Source organism: Gadus chalcogrammus, chromosome 18 (assembly GCF_026213295.1).
Source record: "Gadus chalcogrammus isolate NIFS_2021 chromosome 18, NIFS_Gcha_1.0, whole genome shotgun sequence".
NCBI lineage: Eukaryota > Metazoa > Chordata > Actinopteri > Gadiformes > Gadidae > Gadus > Gadus chalcogrammus.
In genome coordinates this window covers 6,512,624-6,535,304 of record NC_079429.1, presented here as the reverse complement: position 1 = coordinate 6,535,304, position 22,681 = coordinate 6,512,624, and the positions used below count along the sequence as shown (strand labels likewise).

The 22,681-nt window shown below is 44.4% G+C and overlaps 2 protein-coding genes across 10 annotated transcripts in view; both read left to right on the top strand.

Moving 5' to 3' along the window:
* tmem94 (transmembrane protein 94) overlaps positions 1-13,104 on the top strand; it is a 32,547-nt gene extending 19,443 nt beyond the window's left edge. For 3 of the 6 annotated variants that reach the window (XM_056576658.1, XM_056576657.1, XM_056576656.1), the window contains exons 20-32: positions 1,567-1,690; positions 2,860-2,975; positions 3,981-4,080; positions 4,322-4,430; positions 4,611-4,812; positions 5,195-5,272; positions 5,372-5,457; positions 6,052-6,133; positions 7,826-8,010; positions 8,981-9,075; positions 9,617-9,710; positions 9,903-10,073; positions 10,754-11,332. In XM_056576658.1, coding sequence (XP_056432633.1) covers positions 1,567-1,690; positions 2,860-2,975; positions 3,981-4,080; positions 4,322-4,430; positions 4,611-4,812; positions 5,195-5,272; positions 5,372-5,457; positions 6,052-6,133; positions 7,826-8,010; positions 8,981-9,075; positions 9,617-9,710; positions 9,903-10,073; positions 10,754-10,826 — 1,515 coding nt within the window. In that variant the 3' untranslated portion in view covers positions 10,827-11,332. Of the gene's footprint in view, positions 1-1,566; positions 1,691-2,859; positions 2,976-3,980; positions 4,081-4,321; positions 4,431-4,610; positions 4,813-5,194; positions 5,273-5,371; positions 5,458-6,051; positions 6,134-7,825; positions 8,011-8,980; positions 9,076-9,616; positions 9,711-9,902; positions 10,074-10,753 lie in introns of all 6 variants that reach the window. The other 3 variants (XM_056576659.1, XM_056576655.1, XM_056576660.1) reach the window with 2 other exon arrangements.
* Positions 13,105-13,715: 611 nt separating this feature from the next.
* Positions 13,716-22,681, top strand: tdrkh (tudor and KH domain containing). 4 transcript variants are annotated; one of them, XM_056576662.1, is made up of 15 exons: positions 13,829-14,205; positions 14,737-14,898; positions 15,451-15,620; positions 16,057-16,148; positions 16,929-17,130; positions 17,736-17,875; positions 18,393-18,798; positions 19,227-19,393; positions 19,651-19,826; positions 19,911-19,975; positions 20,080-20,231; positions 20,855-20,965; positions 21,252-21,306; positions 21,667-21,729; positions 22,097-22,681. In XM_056576662.1, the coding sequence occupies exons 2-14, from the start codon at positions 14,834-14,836 to the stop codon at positions 21,720-21,722; spliced, it is 1,857 nt and encodes a 618-aa protein (XP_056432637.1). In that variant the 5' UTR covers positions 13,829-14,205; positions 14,737-14,833; the 3' UTR covers positions 21,723-21,729; positions 22,097-22,681. The 4 variants fall into 4 exon arrangements, with proteins under 4 accessions (XP_056432638.1, XP_056432637.1, XP_056432639.1 ...); XM_056576663.1 differs by lacking the exons at positions 13,829-14,205; positions 14,737-14,898 and adding an exon at positions 13,716-13,822 and having other exon boundaries at positions 22,097-22,680; XM_056576664.1 differs by lacking the exon at positions 14,737-14,898.

Genomic DNA, 22,681 nt, shown 5'->3' with positions numbered 1-22,681 from the left:
TATTTTACGATGTTATTCTTGGCTGTTTTGACCGTGGCTCTTCCTCAGCCGCTAACTGTTCTGCGTACTCCGAGTAATGCACTGAATGGAGGTGTGCGCTCGTGTTGCTCGTAGTCGAGTGGTACTTTAACGACTTGCAGCATAATTTGCAAATGACGGGTTCTCTGGATGTAATCTTCCCGTTTCTCGATGGAAATCCGAAAGTTATGCTTTCCATCTCTGTGTCTGCTCGCGCGCTGCTTCCCAGCATCTTGTAAGCATACAATGCCGATTTCCGAACGTCACGACGCACGACGTTGACTTTCATTTGCGTCGTTGCTCGGCAAAAGTTAAATGTAATTCTTGACTTGTCAATAAAATTTGCAAAAAAAAAAAAAAAAAAAAAGTTCGAACGTTAGTTGCCGCACTCGAATGTTCTCCTTTTTAAAAAATTCGAATTATATTCGAATAGCGAAGTTCGTTTTGACAGCCCTAGTGTGTGTGTGTGTGTGTGTGTGTGTGTGTGTGTGTGTGTGTGTGTGTGTGTGTAATCAAACAAAACTCTTATTTTGAAATTGTGAATCGAGATTTCTTTCGATCAAGACTACCAATACCACTGGGTTGCATTGGATTGGTGCAATGAACAACCTCACACAAGCATGTTTATTATACTGCAGTACACTGCTATTAGATGGTGCGTGTGATGTTTGTGGGTATAAATCATTTGCCTGTGCCAGGTAGTTCACTGCTTGTCCCACATCTATGTCTCTACTCAGAGCTGTGACTCCAGCTGCCAATGGAAACACACCTTCTTAAAATAGCTCTCCTCGCTTCTCTGTCCCTTTCTAACCATAACCCTGTTATGTTTGTTGATGTATTGCTTGCTTGTTTTTACTCCTGCAATTTATATCTTCTGAAGTGTCCTTGAGTACTTGTATAAGCACTCCATAGATAAGATATACAAATACAGTTCTTCTTGTAGTAATGGACAATGTCCCTGTGGATTGTCATCATTCACCATGTCATTATTCATCATTTCATAATTTCATCATTCATCATGTTATTATTCATCATGTCATTATTCATCATGTCATCATTCATTGTGTCATTATTCATCATGTCATCATTCATCATGTCATCATTCATCGTGTCATCATTCATCGTGTCATTATTCATCATGTCATCATTCATCGTGTCATCATTCATCGTGTCATCATTCATCATGTCATCATTCATCATGTCATTCATCGTGTCATCATTCATCGTGTCATTATTCATCATGTCATCATTCATCATGTCATTATTCATCATGTCATCATTCATCATGTCATCATTCATCATGTCATTATTCATCATGTCATCATTCATCGTGTCATCATTCATCATGTCATCATTCATCGTGTCATCATTCATCGTGTCATCGTGTCATCATTCATCATGTCATCGTGTCATCATTCATCATGTCATCGTGTCATCATTCATCATGTCATCATTCATCATGTCATCATTCATCGTGTCATCATTCATCGTGTCATCATTCATCGTGTCATCATTCATCATGTCATCATTCATCATGTCACCATGCAGGTGTTTGCAGAGAAGATGGGTCTGGAGACGGGCTGGAACTGTCACATCTCTCTCACCCCCAACGGGGAGGGGGGGGCGCACTCCAGCCCCGGCCAGGGCTCCTTACACGACGACGCGCACCACGGTAACCATAACGACCCGCAACACTGTAACTATAGCGACCCGCATCACTGTAACCATAACGACCCACACCAATGTAACCATAACGACCCACACCACTGTAACCATAACGACATGGTGTAACGAGCTCCGATCAGGGCTCCTTACACGACGACGCGCACCACGGTAACCATAACGACCCGCACCACTGTAACCATAACGACCCGCACCACTGTAACCATAACGACCCGCACCACTGTAACCATGACGACATGGTGTAACAAGCTCCGATCAGGGCTCCTTACACGACGACGCGCACCACGATAACCATAGCGACCCGCACCACTGTAACCATAACGACCCGCACCACTGTAACCATAACGACATGGTGTAACGAGCTCCGCTCAGGGCTCCTTACACGACGACGCGCACCACGGTAACCATAGCGACCCACACCACTGCAACCATAACGACCCGCACCACTGTAACCATAACGACATGGTGTAACGAGCTCCGATCAGGGCTGGTTGCACGCGATACAGAGAGTCAGCCCTCGGAGCACTCTACTGTTTCTCATGGTCAGTGCTCTGGTTGGTAGGTCTTGCAATAGATTATCGGCAGGTGGCATAAAAATGAGACATGTTGGGCTTGTGTTCTGTCTAGTTGTTCTGCGAAGTAACAAAGTAGCTTTTTGGTGTGGCTGTGTTGGTCAAAACATCCAGCCGACGACCATGCAAAGTTATGCAAAACATATCATTGGTGGTGGCCATTGCCAACAAAATGTAATGGCACAGATTATGTTGGGATCAACATTTAAAACTCTCTCCCTGCTGCTCAATATGTTTAATCTGCAAACAAATGTTGTCCTTTAATGTACAACATTTGTGTGTGTGTGCTGGGAGAGGGGGGGGTGGAACGAACATCTGAGTGTGTGAGTTTTGTAATTGTTTATAGTACCATGTTCCGTCCAGACGTGTGTGTGTGTGTGTGTGTGTGTGTGTGTGTGTGTGTGTGTGTGTGTGTGTGTGTGTGTGTGTGTGTGTGTGTGTGTGTGTGTGTGTGTGTGTGTGTGTGTGTGTGTGTGTGTGTGTGTGTGTGTGTGTGTGTGTGTGTGTGTATGGGGGGGGGGTGTGTGATTATTTAAGAACTGTTGCTTCCAGACATGATTAGTGTGTGTCTTGTGGTTGGTGTTAGATTCCCGCGATGAGGCAGAGGGACCCCTTCTCCAAGAAGAGGAGATCCACTCCGACCTGGCCAGCTTCCAGCCTACGGACAGCGACGTCCCAAGCTTCCTGGAGGACTGCAACCGGGTAATCCTCTGGCCATGCTTCTACAAGAGAAATATCTAGATTCTGCAAGTAGTAGTTCTTCAAGTATAATTGTTTATAAAATAGAATTGGAAGGGTTCGGAATCGTCTGTTTAAAGATGTTTCAGAGAGATGTGCACTTGAACCTAGCCTCGTGAGACCGTCCAGATATTCAAGTCTGCATTTCGCAATGAATATCTGTCTTGACTGGCCTTGACTGGGCATCGATTGATAGCCAAACATGGCCACGACTGTCCTAAAAACTCCCACTCATCTGAATAAATAACATGGTGACTCCCACACTCTCTTCGCTCTGGCCGTATTTGGTTTGTGGAAAGGCCGAAACGTCATCTTTTACCATTGTTTTTCATTCTATTTCCGATCAAACCGATTGCTTTTGGTTGCTCCGTAGATGGCTAGACATTCCTTGGGCACCGCCACCGTTTGGAAGTGCTGCGTTTCTCCTCGTTCGTCGTCAACTTAAACTCCCTTCACCTGGGGCAGGATCTATCCCTTTTATCATTTCGGAGAGGCTTTCAGCAGGCCTGGGGCCAGACTGATCTGCAGAAAGAAATAGAAGCCCCGAGATCAGGAAATAAGCGAAGAGAGCATGAGAACTGGCTTCTTTCAACATTCTTTGAACTTTACAGACACTGATGTATTGTCTTTTCTCTTTCGTCTGACAAATGTACTTATTGTTACACGCTTTGGATAGAAGCATCTGCTAAATACCCTAAATGTAAATGTCATGTAAATTGAAATGGTCTTGCGAGGCCACCGGTTACGTATGAGCCAAGCACGTGAATTGACAAATGGTGCTGCGATAGCTTCTGTCTTGATGAGAACCTATCCTCAGCCGTTCTAGAAGGAATGTGGAGTCATCTACTTCCCAGTCAGGATATGGCCTTGAACATGGTTGTCTACATCTCCTCATGCAGCCATTCCTACCTAAAGCGAAGAAAAACATGTTTTAATCAAATATTTCTGTTTGTATTTTGCTCTCTGCAGGCCAAGCTTCCCCGTGGTATCCACCAGGTCCGACCCCACCTGAAGAACATTGACAATGTGCCTCTGTTGGTTCCTCTCTTCACCGACTGCACCCCAGACAGTGAGTAGGGTTTCCCTGCTTTGTTTGGTTGGTAGTGCACCCCAGACAGGGTTGTTCAGAGGGTAGTGCACCCAAGAGACAGCGTTGTTTAGAGGGTAGTGCACCCCAGACAGTGAGTACGGTTGCCGTATTTTGTTTAGAGGGTCATGCACCCCAGACAGTGAGTAGGGTAATAAGATTGGGTTATATACATAAGGATGCGAGTGCTTCAGTTCTCTGCTTGCTGTGATCACCTCCTCAGCCATGTGCGATATGATGGAGATCATGCAGGAGAACAGAGAGGTCACCTGTTGTCTGGGCAGTGCCGCAAACTTCCGCAATAGTAGGCTGTTTCTGCAGAGTAACCTCAGGTACACACACACACACACACACACACACACACACACACACACACACACACACACACACACACACACACACACACACACACCTGTACACACACTGTACCGGTACACACACTCACACCTACCGGTACTCACACACACACACACACTCACTCACATCCCTTATCTTTCTCCTCCTCCCTGCAGCATCGCTCTGGACCCGCTGTACCCCTCGCGCTGCTCCTGGGAGACGTTTGGCTATGCAGCGGCGGGCGCTGGGGGGGGTGGCTTCAACGGGGATATGGAGGGACTGACCCCTCTGAGGCTGTCTGGAGAGCTCAACACCCTGGGCTGTTCCGTCTGCTTCCACCAGGGGGAGAGCGTGAGCATGGTCAAGCTCATTGAGCAGGTGAGCCCGAGAGAACGTTAACGGAGAACCAAGTAGGATAAACACAGTCATCGGATGGATGACTCCTCTCTCTCTGTCTCTAGGTTAATGCATAAGCATTACATGACTCCTCTCTCTAGATTAAACGCTTGCATTAGATGACTCCTCTCTCTAGATTAAACACTTGCATTAGATGACTCCTCTCTCTAGATTAAACGCTTGCATTAGATGATTACTCACTCTCTGTCTCCCAAACCAATCAACCAGTATTGTTGGGGTTTTGGTTTTCATTTATCTTCTTTGTGATTGCTTTTTACCCCTCATAGTAACAAGAAATCGATATTTTGAATGTATGTCTTCTTGAAGTACAACAATATTATTAATGTTTTTTTATGACTTTCAGGCACGGCACACAACCTACGGCATCCGAAAGTGCTTCCTGTTCCTGCTTCAGTGTCAGCTGAGTCTGGTCATCATTCAGGTAGGAGGCAGGCTGAACCTGTACCCAGGGCACCATGTCTTAGCTGAGCCTGTATATGGTGAGAAACGGCTGCAGTTTGATGGTGTTTCCCCCTCTTAGTTCCTGGCCTGTCTGGCCCAGCTCCCCCCTCCCATCAACACCACCGATATCCTGTGGTTGTCCTGCTTCAGCTGTCCACTCCTCAGGTAGGCCGACCTCACTCCTCACCTGCTGGTTCTGCTCCCCTTGGAGTTGACGCCATCTCTTTATCGTGCACCAGTCAGAGCTTGCGTCTCACCCGGAGAGACGGTTTTTGCACGATTGGATCCCCTAAATACGCACACAGCTCATGTCTCTTTATATAAAGTTTATAGGGCTCAATTTTGTAAACGTGATGGATAACAGCAGGAGGATAGTAAACAAACAACCAGTTTAAGCTCCGGAGTGTGGCCATAACATTTAAGGAAGTGTCATGGTAATAACAGCGTTCATTTGAACGTTAAGAGTTTTGGACCATGATCAAACCATATCACCACTATGCAACCCACTACATCGCCTTTTAAGTATGCTTTTTTGGGGTTTTGTTTAGGGGTTTGGAAATGTGACCATTGAACGCTGAAGATAGGAGTCATCATTGTACTCTAACGGCCTATCCAACAGTCACTTCTAGGTTAACCCACCAGTCTATCTAACATGTCTCAACAGTGTGTCCCTTTTAGGTTAACCTAACCGTCTGTCTAACATGTCTCACTGTGTCCCTTCTGGAGAATCCTAACAGTCCGTGTAACATATCTCAACAGTGTGTCCCTTCTGGGGAAACCTCCGGACAGTTCAGTCATGACGGTAGCAACAGGGAAGAATCTAGACGCTATTCCACGCAAGGTGAGAACCTTGTTTCACACTAACTGTTGGAGGCGTGTTTTGTCTTGAAGTGACTGCCAAACTGACTGCCGGTCAAACTGACTGTTACTATGGAAGCATATATGTAGCAAAATTCAAATGGCAATGCAATTTGGAATACCATTATGCATTTGACAATGCATTATGCAATTTTATAATGTAATTTGTAAATACGTTATTCAAAGTGTATTTTAAAATGCAAAGTGACAATGCAATCCTCAATTAAATTTGCAAAAGTTCTAACAATACAAATAGAATAACATTTTGTCAAATTCTTTGAGTTCCTTCATACAAATTGAAAAGCTATAGCGTCCCCGTTATTGCAATCCACTTCGCCACGCTCCGTGTGTTGCGATATTCAAATGACATTTCAATCCGCAAAACGGAATCCAAAGAGGAATCCAAAGAGGAATCCAAAAAGTCAATATGCAAAGTGGCAAACGTATCAGCCAATCAGCGTCTGGGCGGGAACTACGTCACTTGCTCGTAATTTCCTTGTTCACTTCTAGTTCGTATGTGTCAGGTCCATGGTCACCAATGGTGATTATTGATACGCTCCGAAGTTTGGCCGATGATGTGGAGAACAATCGTGTTGAAGACACAGATGCAGTAGATAGAGTGCGTGTTCTGGGAGATAGGATAGACGACTTATCCTCACGGGTACGTTTTGACGCCAGTGTGGTAAACACAAAGATTTCCAAAGTGCTACAGGCACTGGGTGCGAAACATAGGGTCGGGAGACCCACCGTCTCCACCCACTCCTCACCTACAACGCTCTCCACAACCTAGCCCCCAGTTACCTCTGGGACCTCCTCCAAGAATACACTCCCTCCCGCTCCCTCCGCTCAACCTCTGCTGGACTACTATGTATCCCCACATCACGACTCATTACGAATGGGTGCCCGGTCATTCAGCTGTTCAGCACCCAGGCTCTGGAACTCCCTCCCCCCACACATAAAACAGTCTGACACAATAGAAAGTGACGTAGTTCCCGCTGGTGGCTGATACGTTTGCCACTTTGCATATTGACTTTTTTGATTCCTCTTTGGATTCCGTTTTGGATTCCGTTTTGCGGATTGAAATGTCATTTGAATATCGCAACACACGGAGCGTGGCGAAGTGGATTGCAATCACGGGGACGCTATAGCTTTTCAATTTGAATAAAGGAACTCAAAGAATTTGACAAAATGTTATTGTATTTTTATTGTTATAACTTTTGCCAATTTAATTGAGGATTGCATTGTCACTTTGCATTTTAAAATACACTTTGAATAACGTATTTACAAATTACATTATGAAATTGCATAATGCATTGTCAATTGCATAACGTAATTACTTATTGAATTGCAAATTGCAAATTGCATTGCCATTTGAATTTTGCTACATATATGCTTCCATATGTTACTGATGTGTTTTTAGCTGGAATGAACTATCACACTAACTGTCACAGACTTGTTTTAGCTGGAATTAACTGTCACTGTGTCACTAACACACAAAATAACTATTATATTGTATTTATTGTATTTCTAGCTGTTTTAACCTACATTAAGCCCTTTGTGACTAATGCTCTGGAAACCCACTATATAAATACACTTTACTTGCTCACTAACTCATTTCCTCCCATTTTGTGCGCGTGTGTGTGGTTAACCATTTTGTGGCTATCTTTCCGATCAGACCCAGAACTACTTCCTGGGCTGCTTCCTGTTGAAGTTCGGTCTGACTGTGTGTGCCTACCTGCTCGGTTTCGGCTTCACCCTGCAACAGTTCTGCCAGCTGTCAGCTGGCAAGGGGTCGGGAAACATGACCGAGGACAGCAACAGCACTGATCCCGACTCCTGCAGTCACATACTCACCACCAGGTAGATCCACACTCACATACTCACCACCAGGTAGATCCACACTCACTTACTCACCACCAGGTAGATCCACACTCACATACTCACCACCAGGTAGATCCACACTCACTTACTCACCACCAGGTAGATCCACACTCACATACTCACCACCAGGTAGATCCACACTCACTTACTCACCACCAGGTAGATCCACACTCACATACTCAACCCCAGGTAGATCCACACTCACATACTCACCACACTCACATACTCACCACCAGGTAGATCCACACTCACATACTCACCACCAGGTAGATCCACACTCACTTACTCACCACCAGGTAGATCCACACTCGCATACTCAACCCCAGGTAGGTCCACACTCACATACTCACCACCAGGTAGATCCACACTCGCATACTCACCACCAGGTAGACCCACACTCACATACTCGACCCCAGGTAGATCCACACTCACATACTCAACCCCAGGTAGATCCACACTCACATACTCACCACCAGGTAGATCCACACTCACATACTCAACCCCAGGTAGATCCACAGTCACATACTCAATCCCAGGTAGCACCCAACTCACATACTCACCCCCAGGTGGAACCACGCTCACATACTCACCCCCAGATAGCACACGCTCACTCATGGAATCACACAACGCACAAGAATCCCATTTGTCCGATTATGTTCACTTTTAAAACACCGGTGAAGGACAACTGGCCAATGTCATTTGTAAATAAAAAATGTTTTCTATAAAATGATTTCCCTTGGCATAGCATAGGCAACCTTTTGAGTAAATTCCGAAACATATTTACTACCAGCCCTACAATGTTATCAATATTGTTAAGGGAAGTTAATTCATAATATTACCTTGGCATGTGCCAAAATTGTGGTTAAAGACAATTTTAAGCGATTTCAAAATATGTAAAAATCCTTAGCGCAGTCCCTCTTAGAAATCCTTTTTTTCTTTCTCTCAACAGTGTGTCACAGAGCGCACCACGCTGGTTCGGAGAGCTGTCCAATGGTCTGCTGCTCACACAGAAGGTCATGGCCGGCTTCCTGGCCCTGCACACAGGTCTGCACACTGTTTGTATCAGATCCCTGCACCTAACACTATTGCCGTTCATTCATTCATATCAGGTCTGTACTTTACACGATGGATGTTCATTCATTAATATTGGGTCTGCACTTTACACTATTGCTGTTCATTCATTCATATCAGGTCTCTATACCTTACACTATTGATGTTTATTCATTCATATCGGATATTAACACTTTACACTATTGGTGTTAATTCCTTTATATCAGGTCTTTACACTTCTTACTTTATTCATACTTTGCTGGAACAATAATAAACAAAAACAATGGAAACAATCTATTTACGTACATAAATGTTTAGATTATTAATTTTATGTTATTCCTGTATTTCCGTTGTTTAGGTTTAGTTTTTTGTGCAACTCAGATTCAGCTGAGTTTTTATTTAAGTGAACAGATCGTTTTTTCAATATAGGTTTTTGTCGATTTAAGTTTCAGCAAGCTGCTATGAGGCTGCGGCATCCCTCCCTATGTACACAGCCACTCTCTCCCCTTACCATGTCCCTGCGTCTCTCCTCCAGTGGTGGTTTCCCTCAGCTATGTGCACCGCTCCCAGTCTCTGTGGAGGAAGAGTCCCTTCAGCAACACTTGGTGGTGTCTCACCGTTCCCGTCGTGTGAGTACCCCCCCATACCAGCACTCTCTATCTAAAATGTCTTCCATGCTCCTCCTTTGCTCTTAGAAAATTGTCCAAATAAATCAACCAGAAAACATAATTCTCTCTCTCTCTCTCTCTCTCTCTCTCTCTCTCTCTCTCTCTCTCTCTCTCTTCCCCCCCCCCCCCCCCCGTCCATCTGTCCCTCCACAGCCTGCTCGGCCAGGTGGTGCAGGCCACCGTGGACTACCAGCTGTGGTGCGACCGGAGTTCCCCGTTGACCTTTGCCCTCTGGGACATCCCCCTGACGGCGCTGCTGCTGGTGTCCCTGTCCCCGCTGCTGGTGGTGCTGGTGAACGAGATGGTGAAGCTACATGAGATCAGGTACCTTTGAGTCCCCGTCCCCAATGCAGCCTGACCTAGAGGAGCTCTAGGTCCCTGATTGGTTCAGGGATTCTATCTTGCCTGTCAATCACAGGTGTGTGAAGTGCAACGTTTCCCAAGGGTGGAAATATGGAGGGAGGGATCAGAGATCTTGTGTTGGGGTGATAGGTTGCTCACTCTCTTTGCAACCTTCCCTATAGCACCTTAAACTTTATATTTGAACTTAATTCCACTTCTTTCCTCCAAAAGTGGCATGCATGATCCTTACTAAGGAGACAGTAATAACCTATATAATCTCTCTCTCTCTCTCTCTCTCTCTCTCTCTCTCTCTCTCTCTCTCTCTCTCTCTCTCTCTCTCTCTCTCTCTCTCTCTCTCTCTCTCTCTCTCTCTCTCTCTCTCTCTCTCTCTCTCTCTCTCTCTCTCTTATCATCTTATACTCTCTCTCTTAGACATTTTATTCCTGGGCAGGAATAGTAGCAATAGGAAATATCTGTAAAGAGGGGATTATAGCCAAGCGATTGAGTAAGAGGACGAAAGAGTTAGGCCTGATTTCAACAATTATATAATTTGAATTAATAATAATTATTATGATTTTCTCTAATTACATTCTGAATGCAGTACTGCTCAAGCTGTTTTATTGTACTGTTGGTAACAAACTATTATTATTTATTTTTTACAGGGTGCGGGTTCGATACCAGAAGCGGCAGAAATTACAATTTGAGACTAAACTGGGAATGAACTCGCCATTTTGATTGGCTCTGCTCCAAGGAACTCATTGTTGCGCACACACCCCTGTGCCTCATTTCTTAGGGTACAGGACCAGGCCTCAGCCCACACACACTGCAGCTCTTTTAGTTTGAACGTATAGGGCTTTAGCACATATGTCATATGTGTATGACACATGTGTTCTATGTGTATAATACATTCAACGCACATATTTAAAACTTCTGATTTCGATCTACATTTAAGCTTCTTTTTATTGGGGGGGATTGACACAGAAAAGGTGGAGGTGTTTGCAAAGCATTTAAAGTCCAATCTTCTTGATCCAAATTCCCCTACCCCAACTAACCCAAACCCTAACCAAACCTAACACAAGTAAGCCAAAACTCTGCAGGAAAACTATTTATTGAAAGATCGTTTTATAGAAGAAGCATGAGGAATGTTTTTTGAAGAGGTAATACTCTCACAATCGCTTTTAGTTTGTCATTAAGATACACACTTCTGCATGGATTGTTTTACACACTCTGCATCACATTTATTCATATTGTAGGTCCACGGGAAATTGGATACAAAAATGCTTGAGATTAGCAGGCTAATTCTGACGGTATACTCATTCTCGGAGTTGCCCTGATTGCATAAAGAGAAGAGTGGTTTCCAGATTTGATGGTGATTTGATTGTATCCTTAAACTAATCCTAATGGTTTTTTTTCAAGTGAAAATGCGATGCTAGCATGTACATGACTGTGTCCACTCTGTTGCCACTGTCCTGGGCTCAATCGAGGGTCGAGGCCTACAGAGTTGATGTGCTGTGTTTTAGGGTTGTTGCATATTGTTGCATATCTACAGGGAATGATGTAATGCTACCTCTTGTAAGTCTGGAAAGCTTGAACAAAACAAAAAAGGGTTAAAATGAGAAAGCTCTGTAAATAAGCCCTGGCAAAGACATTACATAATCACAAGAAGCTATTGTCTCAAGGTCCGCCTCACACAAAAGGATTAGATTGTGCCCAATGCAAGAGCTTCTGTTTTGATCCAATAATTTTTATGTCCCTGTTAAGAATGACTGCTCATGTTATATCCACCCACCTCTTGTTTCAATCTCAACAGGAAGGTCTCTACACGAGACTTGTAATGTGTGAGAACGACCATTGGGCTAAACACAACAATCCCTGCAAATCCTTGCAAAAAAATACAATTCTACTTGCGAGAATCTTTTTAATGCAGTCTTCTGGAAGGTGCTTTCTCGAACGGGTGCCTTTACTCTGCCTGACTAGTCGCTCTGCTATACAACGACGAGTCATTCCAATAACATTTAGACCTAGAAACAAACCTACAAAATGCCGGCTGCTATTTTTTGGTAAGCGACAAATTTTAAATACGCACAAATGGTTTGCAAAAGTGATACACGTGGTTACACGCAGAGGATTATAAACTTAATTTTGCAGTTTGACTTCGTCTCTAAAATATCCTCCTGGTTAATTTGTACTTCTCATACTGTGCTCCCAATTGAACACAGTCTTCCTTCGTTTTGCCTCACACAGACGTGATGCCATTCATCCACAACGTTTGCTTCTCCATATGATGTGTCATGACCACATGGCATTTGTTGCCACAACTCACGAAGGCTCAGTTTGATATCATCAGAATAAATGAAAGGGATATCTGGGTGTTATATGGGTTTTAGTTGACCATATGTGCCCATCACCAGTCCTCAAGCCTTTTATAAGCATTTTATTAGGTTAACGGTTCATTCTCGCAATATGAAGAAATAAACGGATGGGGGTAGGTGATGCCATTCATGTTGATGTACCAGCCATGTAGATCCTAGTTTAACTCATGCTGTCTTTTTAAGGAGTCACCGCAATGTGTACATTCTTTTAAAATGCTGTACATTTTATTTTTTTGTTTTCCACATTTTGTACTTGAGTTAATTTATGGTGTCACTGAGATTCTGTTAATGTTGCATGAGAAGGATATTTAGTCAGCGTTCTGGTTGGGAAATCTTTTAGTAATATTCAGTTTGTCTGCTATAACTTGTGATTTGAATCACTGATGCATGTGCTGCTGGTGTTTAGTCTAACTATTTTCTGATGAAACTAGGAAAAACTATTCATGCATATGATTGACTGTTGGCTGACAGCCAATTTGTCATTTCATTAGGAGTACTGATGTTGATGTGGTTGTTCACAAGATCCGTAAATGTATATTTTGTATTTTTTCAAAAGATAAATGTTTTCTTTTTTGTACATTTCGTTTATGCATTGATTTATGTGAAGTAAATAAAGGCGGTCCTTTTTTATCACATGTTGGTGTACTTGTTATTACAGTATGTGTGCAACATGTTATGAACAATGAACTTCATCCGCACGTTGTTTAATATAATAACTTATTATTTTCAAATGTATATGATGAAGTAGAGCTGTGGTGTTTATTATTCCCAGACAAGACAGTACAATCTAAAACCGTAAAAAGGGTCATACAACATCAAAAAACAAAAGTACAAACTATAATAAAAGGATCAAGTTGCTGCGAGTGAAAATATATAACGAAAGGGCCCAAGGGTACAGACAGCTAGCCTGGTCCATCCATGTCCAATCTATGGGCTGCGTTCCAAATAACATTATTTTTCTTATCACTTATATGTTCTCCAGCTACCCTTACAGAGTACCAACAGTTGCACACAGGATGCATACAATTAGGACACAGTACAGGTTTAATCACTGATTAGCACACCTGTAGTGGCATCCATGTATCTTCTGGGGCTGTGCAGAGGATTATGAGGCAGAATAACATCCTGCTATTTATGGCATAGTTAATTCATTAATTGGAATAGTATGATGGAATGGGTGGGGAACGCAGGGAATCTCTCGCGAGTTCACCTCCTACGCCCACCAACCGGACCCTCCGTGTGACGTTATTCCGGCGTCCTGCTTCGCGCTTCTCGCTTCGAGCACCAATCGGGCATTCCACCTGCGCGTGTCCTCCTACTCGTCCTCTTGACAGCATAAGCGGTTCTCGTCGTACGTTAGTAAGTGAAGTTTTAGTACTAGTCGTCACTAAATGTACGCATGCGTTTAGACGCGTATGGTTGACGTCTAACGTACATTTGGACGATGTTTTAGACGCTTTTGAGTTTTGACACATCCATGGTGCAACGACGTGTTCGATGCCTCGCGTCTGACTCGTCGGGGTTGCCCTTTAAGCCATCCCAGCCGCTGTTAGCGGGGCTAGCGATGTTGCAAAGGTTTGATAAGGTGAACAATGTTAGTCCTCTTCTTAGAGGTGCTGGAGGTGACAATGTCATGTAGATTGTGTTGTGTACTGTAGAGGTTATGTAGCTGTACATAGGCTACGCTAGCTCTCTTTGCTCCCTCCACAACGTGAGGGGATACTTGTACAATATACTCAATGGTAAGTTATCTCCAGAAACCACAGGCCATGTTTAAAGCTGCCTTATTATTGATATATTATATATTGGCCTATAATGATATTATATGTATTTATTTATCCATCCGTCATGATTTAAGTTCCTAGTGCATCCTTGATTGACAGTTTTACATCCGATATTTACCTCTGTACTACAATGACATACGTTAATGTCAGTGTTGTGTTCTGTTTGCCACCTAATAGGGCGTGTGCTATCTGTTAGGATGCTTCTGTTAGTTAGGGTAAGAGGTTAGGGAGCCAATAGTGGTTAAAAGTTGAGATCATGCATCTCATTTCAATCCTCGATGGAAATGATCACATACAAGCACATGCGTGTACTGCTATGATGATCACAACAACGAGAGATCAGTGCCATCTAGTTCACCCTTCAGTGCTCACATGGATATCGCTGTTCAATAGATAATGGTTTGTCTTGCCTAACGCTTTGTGTGTAGTATCTCAATATTCTCACACAGTATCCTACACCCTTTGGGGTGGATGGTTTCCTTCCTAAAGGGAGCAGATTGTAGGTCCTATTTTCTCCCCACTTGGTTTACCATTTGCTGTAAAAGAGAAATACGAAGATCCGTCATTTGGTCACACTTCTTCAGAGATGGATGTGGGGATCTCAAAGTGTCGCGTGTTCCTCAACTACAGCCCCAGTGCTCTCTTCTCTCAGTGAGACGCGCGTCTGCATGTTGTTTCGTCCGCTTGCTTTTCCATCCAATGTTGGCTTACCTCCAACCTATGTTTGGCCTGCTCCAATATATTTGTAGAGACAATCGGTAAGGAAAAATAGTTGGAGGTATTGCAGCTGTTCATGCAAATCAGCTCAGCTCCCATTGTTGGGCTGGGACGATTGCAGTTTGACCTTCTGCTTCAAACAAACCGTGTGCCTACAAACCTGAAATATTACCTGATATACTGTTAAATATTTATGCTGTGTAATATAATCCAGTTGAGGATGCATCTACTGTAGGCTTGCTTCGCTTTCATGGATGTGCTGCATGAGTTGTTTGACAGGTTTTACAGTGAAGTTGACTGTACACTGCTTCCTGCTATGATGTCATGAATGAATCACGATTACATAAAGATGCTTTTTTTTTATTCTACACAAAAATAGCATGGAAAAGGAACTCGACTCGACAGACTGCCTGAATGTCTGGCTCGCGAGCGTGTCAAGAGAAGTGAGCACCGATGAAGGCCCTCACGTTGCTGTGTCCCGTCTAGGTCGCGCGTTCCTTCGGCGGGGCGTTGCATCATGGACGCGATAAAGGAAGGTCCCGAGAGAAGCATGAGCCCGGGCCGAGTGGTGGCCCTCGCTGCCGGCCTCTCTATAGGGGCCGGGGTGGGCTACATGGTCTACCGCCACCTGAGTAGCACCAGTATCAGTGCCACCTGTGAGTCCTCCGCTTCCCTTTCCTAGTTTGTTCAAACATATGAAAGACGCTGTGTTGGAGGCAGACACACTGCAAATAAAATTAGTTAATCTTTTTGTAACCGTTTGTTCCAAACCAATCATAGGCAATTTATTCAATCAAAGTAATGTATGAACATACACAACATTACGAAAAGTAAACAAGATAAATAATGCACTTCAGTCGTACTCGTACCGTGATCAGGCACCAAATGTCATGAACCCTTTCTGATTGAGATTGAGAACCTGGTGTTATGCCAGGCATGCAGACATACAGCCTCCGGGCTACACCCACACGAGCCCTTAATGTGACCGCTCGTTCACTTACAGACCTCTCACTTCAGCCATTTAAATGTACCCATCTAAAATATTCCCTGTTCAAGCATAGTCTTCTTGATGATTTATGTTGCCGTTTACAGCACAGCTGGTCAGCTGTGAAGAGTCTACGATGACTCTGCCCCTGGACGTGTACAGGAATATGTCAAGACACCAGGCCACCTTTCTGGATACGGTTAGTAGCATATAAGTAAACTCAACAGGCAGTGTACTGTCATGACGCTATATATCTTGTTGCACAACAGTAAAGCTCATTTTTAAATGGCCACACACCATTTGCCTATGATTTAAATGTGCCTTTTTATTCTGAGAAGGTGTCTGTGATTTTTTTAAACACACTAGTGCAACAAGAACCCTGTTACAAAAGTAAGACATCAGCTTCCAATTCTACCTTTAGTTATGCACTATAAGCTAGAGATACACCTGCTGCTTAAACATGCATAAGGCGAGAACTAAAATGGTCTGGTATTCAGGCCGTAAAGATTATAATTAGAGATGTGTGGTTGTATTTAGCCATTGGCTGATAGTCAGATATTTAGGCGCCTGGGGCATGTCAGTGAAGCAAGGTGAGAGAAGCTTTGTGGTCGGGGCTGAGCGTACGAAAGGGAACCAATTAGAATGGCCTTGTCGAGTTTGAAGAAATTCAGAGCTTCGGAATAAGATAAACTCTCAAATGTGCAGACTGCTACAGGCTGTACAAAGTCAGACGGGCGGGAAAGATTAATGTTTCCCACCCGTCTAACCTTGCGGGTGAGATAAGGGCACTCTGACAATTAACATATCTTCTAAAAGCTGCGAGCCCGGGAAGTAGGTAATGGATCATGTTTACTTGCTCCCGACAGGCTTTCAATGGGATGAACGTGTGACCAAGAAAATAATATCCTAATGGAGTGTGGTCAAGTCCAGGATTGACAACTTGGATAAGCGGTGCTGCTTCTCTCGTTTCTCCTACAAGGCCAGAGAGCGGTCTGGAGCCCATGTCCAGGTCATCCCGGCCACAGGGGGTCCCTGCCCTCAGACAGCTGTGGGTTTACTCCTCCGGGGGTCCCCGGAACAGATACTAATGGCCAAGTGTGTCCTGGGCAACCTGGTCACAGACTGTGAGCCAGCCACTGAAGTCCTGGAGGTGCCCCTGACGGCCTTTGGAAGGATCATAGGTAAGCCTGCAGCACCAATGTCAATAATGACTTTATAGACACACTGCAGAAATACTTCACACGCCCCAACACAGAAAAGGCTCGCTAAACTCAATGTTGCTCGAGATATTTGCTGGAATTAACAAAATAATCCATGGACACATTTTGCAACTGTGCCTGAATTTCACCTGAATTTGAAATCTAGTATTACCCTGCCGTGCACTTGCAGATTTGAGGATCTAAATGCCAGAGTAACATAACTTACATAGACGACTGATTGTTTTGTATTTTGAATGAGGAGACGTTTATTTTTGCTCACGAAACGCTGGCAAGCTGAGGTGAGTTGAGGAGTTGTGCAATAGTTTAGACATGGGTGATGATGAGGCTCTAGCCTTGATTCTTCACACAAAGCCACTCACATATTTTCAGCAGCAGGGTTTTGTTTTTCATCACCTTTAGTCATTCCCTGTCCCAATTAAAAACAACATAGTGAAGTTTCTTTCCCCTTATACTGGCTAGATAGATACAGTAGATAGATAGATACAACTTTATTAATCCCCCGCAGGAGAAGTTTGTTAAACTAGAGAGAGTGCTGGAGAGTTTGCAGCTCCTTCTTTGTGTCGCAGGCCGTGGAGGGGAGTCTCTAAAGCTAATCACGCAGACCACCGGCGCCAGGGTCGTTTGTCCCCGGGACAGGCGGCAGGACCCAGGGGCCATGGGCAAAGTGACCATCACAGGCACCCATCAGGAGGTGCAGCAGGCCAAGGTGGGGTGGCAACACAAACCTTTTGATTCTGAAATGGTCCTGTTTTGGAACCATCATTGCATTTTCTAACTCCCTTAAATCTGCTGTAGCCTCAATTTGAGAATTGTAAAGAGAAAGGGGAAAAAATCAGAAGAACGCACCCTCCCTCTCTGATCCCTTTCCAACACAGTAGGGTTATCAAATCTTGCCTGAAGCACCTTCAATGCTGTTAGATGTTGGACTTGAATCGTAAGAAAACTAGTAGTGATATAGTTAAAAATGTAAGTTCAATAGAAAGTTCAGGAGAAATCTATTTAAAATGTACCTTTAAGCTATTCTGTTCAAGAGACACTCATGTTCCGAGTTAATTGGCTATTACAAATTCCGAGGCAGAGCTATCAGTGATTAGCTGTGGTAAAGGTTTGGTAACGATATCGGTATTCGGTACCAAAGTTATTAATGGAATCGAAGTGAAAACGTTGGTATCAGAACAACTCTTGACCATTATTAACCACCATTGACCCAAACCTGCTTCCAGGAGTTGATACTGGAGAAGGTGCGTGACGACACCACGGTAAGGAGGAAGATCTGCCAGTCATCCGCCCTTCGCCTGAAACGAGGGCCGCATGATCTCCAGGCCCCCAAGTGTGAGGACGTGGAGCCACAGCCGCCAGGACCGGCTGTCAACCACAACAACAACAACGGGCCCTGCTCCCTGAAGCCCGAGGAGCTGGCGCTGAGTCTGCAGTCCAACAAGCCCGGGAACAAGGAGGAGAAGCCAGAGGAGCTGGCGCTGAGTCTGCAGTCCAACAAGCCCGGGAACAAGGAGGAGAAGCCCGAGGAGCTGGCGCTGAGTCTGCAGTCCAACAAGCCCGGGAACAAGGACGAGAAGCCCGAGGAGCTGGCCTCCCCAGACTCCCTCTCCGAAGTGTCCAAGTTTGAAAGTGAGCGGGCCTTCCTCGCGTTACGTCACATGATGGAAAGTGAAAGTGAAACTTAAGGCTCAGTTCTGGTTCCACGTCGACGCAACACAAGGGCATTGGGGCAGTGTGAGCTCAATGGAAAAGTATGTTTTTTTTTTTACGTCCTTGCGGACCCTCCTTGCGTCCAACGCAAGGGCCTGACGGGCCTGACACGCCTGACACGCCTCCCAAAAATGTTAACCTTACATCGAGGCGAGGGCTGTGATTGGTCCGCTACCGTAAACCCGATGTTAACCCGAAGCAGATCCAGAACATTTTCACGACTGCGTCGAAGCGACTGTGTGGACATTGCGTTGCATCAACGTGGAACCATAACTAAGCCTTATGTCATCCGGTAGCCCCATGTCCTTATTTGGTCGCGTTTCCCCCCCTGTCGTTCTCCGGTCCAGTTCCCAGCCCGGACCTGAGCTTCCAGCCCGACGAGCACCTGGAGGTGTACGTCTCGGCGTCGGAGAACCCCAGCCACTTCTGGATCCAGATCCTGGGGGTTCGCTCCCTGCAGCTCGACAAGCTGACGGAGGAGATGAGTCGCTTGTACGCCGCGGGAACACCCAGCGTGAGTGCCCCATCGTCTCTCCTCTATGCTTTATTTATGATAATTGCACCCTCTTCTCTGCCCCTAGCTGCTCCTCGTCGCGGGGGATGTATTAACCCTCCATTATTAATGAGGAAAAAGCTGATAATTGCACAGCAGGCAAAGATGTTTGCATTTTTAATTGAGCTCACACTCTAGTAGGGGCAATCGTAATGTTATCACTTTTCTGGATGAATGACTCAAAGCTGGGTGACTCAAAGCTGGGTAACTCCTTACAGGAGCACATGATAGAGTCCATCGTGGTAGGGGACATCGTGGCCGCCCCGTACCGGGACCATTGCACGTGGAACAGGGCCCGAGTGCTGGGCCTGCATGGGTCCGGCCTGGTGGACCTTTACTACGTGGACTTTGGAGACAACCAAGATCTGCCCAAAGACAGCCTGCGCAGCATGAGGTAGACGGGGGTCTTGTGGTTAATAACCATTAATGGTGAAGTATTACAACATAATGCATCATTTTGATTTATCTGTCCTTCCAGGAGTGATTTCCTCAGTTTACCGTTCCAGGCCATTGAGTGTAGCCTGGCAGAAGTACAGCCAGCAGGTTTTATGCATTTTAATCCCTCTCAGTACTGTATAAAAAATAAAAAATAAACTACTACTGCTGACCGCATGAATTCCACATCCTCAAATCGGTTTTTCTGCCAGATGAGGCCTGGACCGAGGCAGCCCTGGATGACTTTGAAAAACTAACTTATTGCGCTGAGTGGCGCCCCCTGCGGGCCAAGCTGTGCAGTTACTCCCACTCTGAAGTTTGCACCTGGCCAAGTATGAAGCTCTATGACAACAGCCAGGGCAAGGTGAGCTGTTTCACTCTTGAGCTCTCCACGTTGAGGTGGTGCCTTCTGGGTTTCTTCCGCTTACTTTGCAGAAACAATCTGAACGTTCAGAAGCTGGTTGACGTTTAGTTGTTCTTTTTATACTATAAACCCCTTCCACACATAGTTCCCGGTAAATTACTCAGATAACATTGCAGGCCACATTATTGCTGCACACTATTCACACATGCAGCTACTGCATCTTTTCACACATGGCATAGCAATGCCAGAACAATGGCCAGCAGTGGGCGGTAATGCAACACTGAGAGGAGCTCCCTTATTTTGGATCCTGTCCCGTTTCCAGACCTCTTCGAAAAACTGTGCTTGTTTGCAAACAAATTAGGCTGCATTAATATTATTATTGGATCACTCAAAAGCATTGGCTAATTTAGATAAACAGTGGCAGATTAAAATACGTCCTTAGTGGAGTCTTGTGATTAGTTTGCTCACTGTGCACTTACGTCGGCCAGCTGCCATAAAACACGCTGACTGCAGTGAGTCACTTTATGCTGTAATGGCATCAACATATTTGGTGACTCAATGATTATGACTGGGACCCTGCAGATGACCGTGAATGTGTTTTTGTTTGTCTTGTCCACGTGAAGGCTGTAGATCTGGGTGAGGAGCTCATCCGTCTGGGCCACGCCGTGAGCTGCCAGGACTCAGGCAGCGCAGGAGGGGACGCGGAAAACCTTGGCTCTCTGCAGAGAATGCTGGTAATCAATTCACCATCAAGAATGCTTCGCAAACTCTGTGACCGACTTGATTATTTGAAATGAACAACTTCATTCACACAATTCAAAGTCCTTTTTAAGAGCCATTTTCACTAAATAACATAAGAAAAGTAAAGTCCTCATCGTCAATCCTTTACAGAAGTGTAAATCAAGGAATTCAATTAAACGGTTAGACGGATAAGGGTTTACGCTTAAAATAATTGGTTAACATTTGAATAGATACAAATGCATCCTAGAGATTTTTCTCATTTCTTATTTTGGTCGGCAGGATGATGTGATCGGGGCGTCGTCTGAGCTGAGCCTGTCCTGTATAAGCCTATCAGGTTGGTGTTACCAGGTTGGGGTTATCGCGTGAGATGCCCCCATAGTGGCTAATGATCTGGCCCATTGAAAGCATATGCAATGAAATCAGAATGGGACTAATCACTTGCCCCTTTGGAACTCCACATGACCGAGCAGCATTGGAAAACTTTAAGCATGGATTACGGCTTGGTGGTAGACCCGAAATAATTTAGAATAGCAAGATGAGGGACTCGGTAATAAGGGTAATAAAGTCAAATTTGGGCTGTGGTAGGAAAAACGTATTTAAAAAAAAAAAAGCCCAATCGTAAATAGTTTTCCAATAACTGCGTCCATCGTGGTTTATTCCTTACTAAATGCCCTTTGTACCTTTCATGTTCCAGAAGTTGCTTCCATCTCTGGAAGCGTTGACGATACCATTGATGATGAGCTTTTCTGAGGTCAAGGTAGTCAAGTTCTCCTCAATGCCTTTCTCTATCGTAACATAACCATAAAATGATTCATAGTATTCTTTTTGATGTTTCACTTTGTAATATGAAGACAGACGGAAGGATTCTTGGCATATTAGCGGCTGACCACTTCAATTATAACCTAATTTGTTGTTACTTCTTATGGAAACAAACTAGAGCAAAATCTATTAACTATTATCTATGAACAAAGTCATGGGGACTATGTAAAAATGGACAGTACTTGCATATTATATTTTAACAGTACATCATCCCACTTTCATAACATGTATTTCACTCATTTGAAATCCATCCAGTCACTACTCCATACTATATCATTCACTGCCCCCACCCGTCTTTCCTCCAGCCTCCAGCCTCCAGCATGGACCGTCCACACCCCTGCATCCCTTTGATGTGGATTGCTGCAGGTGAATCTCTACCTAGCTGTGTGAGCCCCAACACCCTGCATTGATGAAGCGTTACTCACTTGAATGTGTGCAACAGTTAAAATCTTCCCGAAAAAGTAGTGGTCTTTAGTCAACCAAATGCAGGATTTATTTGTTGCTGTCGTTTATTTTTTTAATAGTGCCACTATTTCTGTTACTTTCAAGACTGCTTTGGGTTCATAATCAGGATATCGGGTTCAAAACTTCCCTGAGGCCAGTTCATGGCTAAGTCACTGGTTAGCTGGACCGTGGCTTTAATGTTTCAGTTTGCTGCGTGCGTGCGTGCGTGCGTGCGTGCGTGTGTGAGTGCGTGTGCTCGTGTGAATGCCCAGCTGTTAAATACATTGAATATATATTGAAGAGAATTATATTGTTCAGGTTATATTATTGTTTTAATATTAAATATCGTTATTTTGTGAAACTTAAGATGTATCTATAATACTGCAGTGCTATTTGTCTGCAGAAATACAATAGTGATCTTCAATAAAGAATTTATTTGTCTTAAA

Coding starts and splice junctions, on each gene's coding strand:
- tdrkh (XM_056576662.1), top strand. CDS start 14,834: ATGGATGTGGGGATCTCAAAGTGTCGCGTGTTCCTCAACTACAGCCCC. Junction 18,799..19,226: donor CGAAGTGTCCAAGTTTGAAA/GTGAGCGGGCCT, acceptor TCTCCGGTCCAG/TTCCCAGCCCGGACCTGAGC. Junction 20,232..20,854: donor ATGACAACAGCCAGGGCAAG/GTGAGCTGTTTC, acceptor GTCCACGTGAAG/GCTGTAGATCTGGGTGAGGA.